Consider the following 6,000-nt stretch of genomic DNA (forward strand, 5'->3'; position numbering starts at 1 on the left):
CTCTTGGCTTTCAGACAAACTATAATACACAGGGAGAAGGGGAGCCAGAACTGAAACTGACAGAGAAGAATTAAAAAATCATGTTTAAAAGCATCTACCAAGTACTTCATTTTGCACTTAGGTATCACAATGTGTTTCTCACAAAGATGACAACGCTGGGGAAAGAGTGAGTGAGCCAAGCTTGGCGCGTGTGGGTGACTATGTAAGCCTGCATACGAGAGTATTTTTTTTAATCGGTGCAGCCTTAACAAATGTTCTTTTAATGCTGTTTTACCATATTTAGTTATTGTTACACAGTATGTATGAGAATCTGATGGCAATATTTTCCTGTTTTGTCCCCTCTAGCACAACATACACAGCAGCATCTCCCTGCAAAGCCTACCTGAGTTTCAGTGGATGCAAGAGAAGACTCGTCTTCTTTGGAAGCTGGAGGCAGGGATTCGTTCAGCGGAGGAGGTTCAGACTGCTGAATTGAAGCACCCATTTTCCCTTCTTCAGATTTTGCTCTCTGTTCAGAGGTATCCTTCCCTACCCCGGGGCCTTTCATTTGCTGCTGTCCCTGAGCATGGGCTTTTGCCCTTTGCTGCAGGCTAAGCAGGTGTTGCTGGTACCAGTACTGCTGCTGTTCCTACAACAGATAGAAATTTTCTAAGAAAAACAGCTTTCACAGGAAAAAAAAAACACACATGAAATTCATGATAGTTGCTAGAATCATGCAGAAGAAACATACACTAGAAAAACATTTAAATCTGTTTTGAGAGAAAATTCACTTCTTTATCAACAGCACTGCAATGCAGGTCAAAAGATTTAATCAAAATTCAGACACTACTGTGGTGTGTACCATGCCTCACATAATTTCCTGCTCCAGAGAGCTTACAACTAAAGAAAATAATAAAAAGCAGGAAAATGATGAGTAAGTCAAAGTACCACAGGCATGTAGCAGGTACCACACTTACTGAGTTTAGTGCTTTTTATTCCTGGCAAATATATGTACTTATTTTGAGACTAACTTCAGTAAAATTAAGGGAAAATGGAAGACGACAAATGTGAGCAAGGGAGCAGTAAAAAGAAAAAGTCTGAAAACACAAAAAAAGATGACAAGTGTGAACAGAGAACACAAGTAGAGCGAAAATGATGGCAGAGTAACTGGGGTGGAGAGATTAGAATAAAGGTTTGGAAAGGAAAAAGAACAATCAGAGCCAGCGAACAGCGCGGATTATTTATTATCCGAATCCTGATTAACATTCAACAGCTGAGAAGGTAAACAGATATGGCTGCACCTGAAGAACTACCCACCTAAGAAGCAGTTCAGCTTTCAGTTTTAAATACTTCAGGCTAGAATTAGGGGATTCCCAGAACATGCAAGTAGCTTCCAAGCACCGTGAGCTGCCACCAACATAAAGAACCAATGACTAACGAGGAGAATCTCAACACGTACAGGACAGTGCATCTTCAAGAAAGCCAAGCAGGAACCAACTAATCTCTACAACTAATACAAGAGGTACCAGGCATCAGATCGGACTAGCGGGACACAGACTAAAAACTGGCAGGAGGCAGCTGAAGAGTGAAGGCGAAGACCTGACACGGCTTTATTTTGCAAGTCCCTGCCAGAGAACACGGCAAGTGATGAAATGTTATGGATTCAAGACACAGCTCCATAAGCTCATAGAATAAAATTCTCCAGATTTTAAAAACAAAGACGCTGGCCACCACTAGGGCAGCTCCTGTATTTTAGGGTAGGATACACTTGATTTTTAAACTCTCATGTCAGCTCTACCACCTAGCATATCCTTCTGTCCTTCCTTTCCATCCAAGCATGCACTGTTGAGAAAAGAAATCTCTGAAGAGCCCACTCACAAACAGAAAAGAATATTTTAAGATGTCCTTGCCTTTTGGGTAAGTGTGATAACAGCAGTCGTAGGTGTTGTCTGATGTGATTTCTCAAAACTGAACTGTTCAAATTATCTTTAAATGCGTTTAAAAGAAGCACAGGCTTCCTCCAAAACCCTACCTCACACTCAAAACGGGAGTGCTGGTTTCTATTGCTAACAGCCTGGCAGACACAAACACGCAGATGTATTTTTTAAAGATGCTTCTGTAAAACTGCAACTTGGAGATGAGGTCAGTGAAAGGAGAGGCTACACTTGGACTTCGTGGTGATCCTGCAGTGACTTCGGCCAAGGGTCTTTTAACAAGAACATGACTCAGAAGAGCTCTCACGGGTGGAAGATGTGCATCCATGCTGCAGCATGGAACCTCTCAGACATCTTCAACAACAAGCTGTAATGAGGGTAAGTTTCAACAGCAGGGAGGAGCACACATCCCTCCCCAGTTACACAGAAGATGATTAAATTTATCCCTTTCAAATGGCATCATAAGGGGATTTAACACGACAGGGCTGGATGTTATGCTTCCAGAGGAATGACTGACGAGCACCTGTCTGACTGCCATGAAACTCTTCATCCGGAGATCCACCTCATTTTCTCCTCATTCTAACAATCAGATAAGGGCTAAAAGTCCCAATAGGACCAGCAATTCACAGAAAGAGCTTTAAGTATCCTGCCACATACTTTTCACAGCAAGGTCAGCAACACATGCACTGCAGGTTCTAACTGAAAAGTGAGAGGAAAGTGAAATGCAGGTTTCTATAGCTCAGTGTGAAGGAAACAGAAGTATTCATGGAGAAGAAAAGTTGAGTTATTTGAGCACTTATCTCTTCAGGGTGGCTGTCATTCTTCAAGTCCAATGACAAGCCCTATATCTAAGGAAGGCAGCAGCATCGCCATGCGCCTTTTTCCATCTCTGGCTGACCAAGAGATGCCTACGGCATCACACAGAGACCACCGAGACCAACCCTGACCACCTAAAGCACAACCCTGAGCAACACAAATCCGCTCCGCCGAGGAGTTTCAATGCAGCCAGTTCTCTGCACGTTACAGTGGCTATGAAGTCAAGCTGGACAAAGGCTGGGAAATGACAGTAATGGGTGGTGTTCTCTGCTACCTCTCCGTCTGGCTCCGTAAGTCCTCACAGCCCCCAGCTGGCGATATTGGCCCAGCCGTGTTCGGTGCGACTGGCAGAGCCATGCTGAAAGGCCAGCTCAAAATAATAGAGGAGGGATTTTAGAGTGCAGCAGGCTGCTGAAAGGTGACACGGTGAAGCTGTGGTAGCTTTTCCAGAAGTATATAAATACATATTTATGGGTACAGCTGCACCGCTCAGATTTGCTTCCTACTGTAAATAAATAGCAGCATACGGCGCGCAAACATTAGATGGAGCATTAACGAGATACCACGAGCATTTGAACAGAACTTGTCAGAAGCCGTATCTAACTGTAGAGACAGACAAGAAGCCAGAAACCTACCCTGACTGTGCACTTGGGAAAAGCTACACTAAACTCTCAGTGCTGTCCCAGCAAAGAGGTACCTTATTTCGCACATGAAAGGGAAATAGCAGAACACTCAATAATGGCAAATTGCGTAGCATTTCCTTTGTTAAGAGAAAAACACCGATCTGTTTTGGCTGCAGCCACTGTTGGATGAGAACAGAAAGAATTGCTTTCAATTACCATTTAAAAAAAGAGCTTAATAGGATTTTATAAATGATGAGTTACAGTCCCTGCTAAGCTTGTAAAATCGCTAGCAAGAAAGCCTCGCTCTGCTTTGCTTTTGCTATTCCTATTGCGTAAGGATTTGTTGCCCCAAATCCTGTCTTGCATTACAGCCAGTGAAAATTTTATCAAATTTATGGCCAGCGCAGTACCATACTCCTTTTGAATCAACACTGAATTGTGTAAGAGACTAAGAACTACTGAAGATACAAATTGTTTGTACAAGCACTCATGAAACAGACAACATAAACTTTGGAGATGCTTTTCAGCAGCATTCTGCTCCATCTATGCATGCAGCATAACAACACATTAATTGTGATTATTCTGGGAGGGACAGAATTGCTGAGGAAGAATTGAAAAAAATCTTAGCAGTTATGAAACTTCTGGCTTCATAACAGGGGAGGAATTGCTCTAGTGCTTGATCTGGAGTTTAATAATTTAAGAACTCAGCAGCAGTCTCAATACCAAATTAACATCCCTTTCAACGTCTGATTTTCCAAGGTTTTGGCATTAAAAAAAAAGAGTTCCATTGCTATTGCTGTAAGACATGAACTAACACTGTCCAAAACCTTCATAAAATTAAATCTGTGAACCACTTTGCTAGGCAGGGATCAGTTATATGGCACAAACTTAAAAATGGTACATTCCCGAATCCGTCTACGTATCGGTATGAAATTTGAATGGATACGAAATAAAAGGTGTTCCAACGACTGACAAATTTAAAGTGTCAGCAACTTCAACACGAGGCAACGGGATTTGTGCAGACTTAGTTCCAAATCGGAATCCTAAAATCCATTTGCCAAAAGTACATGTATTTTGAACTTAAACAAAATCAATCAAATCAAGTAAACACCTGAAAGCATGTACGTAGGCTTTGTTCTTGCAGCTGGATCTCTACAAGCCAACCCTAAAACCCTGCAAAAGCCTCACTGAATTTGAAGGAACTGCATAGCTGAGGACCTCAACTCGCACGCCTCTTTGTCCATGCTCAGCCTTCAACAACTGAATCGTCCCTACCTTAGTGCGTAAGGACAGGCACATCACCTGCAGAGGAAGCGCTCCCATCCAGGATGCTAAGCACGTGTACACTTTGTGGTCATTTTGACCCTAGTGTACGCAGGCCTTAGCAATAAAAGTATGTTTTGCCAAAAAAAGCATTTCAGAACACTTCTCTCTGTTGCGGTTCAAGCCGAAACCGGGACACTCTCACATGCCCTGTACGACCTCATACCAGAGGACCAAACGCACAGCACAAAACTTATTTCCAGAGAGTGAAAGGCAACGAGGTACCACAGCAGAAACACTTTTGCAGCTTTAAGAGCAGCTGGTAAGAGCGAATAGCCACAACTCTGTACCTGTCAGAGCAACTGAAACATGGTCCCCAAAGGACAGCTCAATGAGGAAATTACTGAAAACAAGAGCAGAACAGGGCGCTGCACCACGCCATAAGCAGGCAGCCTGCAGCATCCTACAGAAGGCCAGATGAAGTCAGCGAAGGCTCGGTGCGTTTCACCTTCATGCTGTGCTTTGGGGAACAATTCTCCAGAGACCGACAGACCCGCCGGGAGAATTAAATCCAGCGGGGAGCAGGGCTGGTTCCCCGGGCTGCTGGGCGATGCCTTCCTCACCTGGGGGGTCATGGTGGCCGGGTCGGGCTGCGGGGCGCCGTGCTGCTCGGGGGGAGCGCCGCTCTCCTGGCCGCCCCCCTGGGAACCCTCGGGCAGGGCCAGTGCCGCCGGCGGGGGGGTGAAGTGCTGCTGGGCCGCCTTGGGGGGGGGCAGGGAAGGCGCCAGGCCGGGCTGCGCCGCCTGGGAAGGGGACGCCTGCGAGGGCAGCAGGTAGGGCTGGGGGGGCGCCAGGTACGGCGGCCCGGGGGGCAGGTAGGGCTGGGCGGCGCTGGACGGCGGCGGCTCCAGGTAGGAAGGGGGCGGCTCGTTGAAGGAGGGGGGCGGCTGCGAGGCCTGCGGCCGGGGCAGGTAGGGCTGGAGCGGCGGGGACTGCCCGGGGGGCGGCTGCCCGGGGGGCAGGTAGGGCTCCGCCTGGGGAGGCGGCAGGTAGGGCTGTCCGGGGGGCAGGTAGGGCTGGGCGGCGGCGGGCTGCGGGGACTGCGGCGGCGACGACAGCTCCATGTCCATGGGCACCGGCGACGAGGGCACGGGCTCGCCCCACTCCCCGTGGCCGGCGGGCGGCTCCTGCCCGTCGCGCTCCCGGCCGCCGGCGGGCGGCTTGCGGCTCGGCGGCGGGGCGGCGGCCGTCGGCGGCGGCTCGCGGTGTGCGAACTGCTTCTGGTAGCTGCGCACCGGCGGCGCGGCCACGGGCGGCGGCGGCTGCTGCTGCTGCCAGTCCCCGAAGGAGCCCGGCAGCGGCGGCGGCGGCAGCCCCGGGGGGGG

At 48.2% G+C, this 6,000-nt stretch overlaps 1 protein-coding gene across 1 annotated transcript in view; it reads right to left on the reverse strand.

Annotated features, from left to right (window-relative positions):
- YLPM1 (YLP motif containing 1) overlaps window positions 1-6,000 on the reverse strand; it is a 45,614-nt gene that overhangs the window by 38,215 nt on the left and 1,399 nt on the right. Inside the window, exons 3-4 of the mRNA XM_035327569.1 lie at window positions 5,239-6,000; window positions 383-628 (exon numbers count right to left, since the gene is read on the reverse strand). The exon at window positions 5,239-6,000 is cut by the window's right edge and continues 1 nt beyond it. Coding sequence (XP_035183460.1) covers window positions 383-628; window positions 5,239-6,000 — 1,008 coding nt within the window. The remainder of the gene's footprint in view (window positions 1-382; window positions 629-5,238) is intronic.

Source organism: Oxyura jamaicensis, chromosome 5 (assembly GCF_011077185.1).
Source record: "Oxyura jamaicensis isolate SHBP4307 breed ruddy duck chromosome 5, BPBGC_Ojam_1.0, whole genome shotgun sequence".
NCBI classification, from domain to species: domain Eukaryota; kingdom Metazoa; phylum Chordata; class Aves; order Anseriformes; family Anatidae; genus Oxyura; species Oxyura jamaicensis.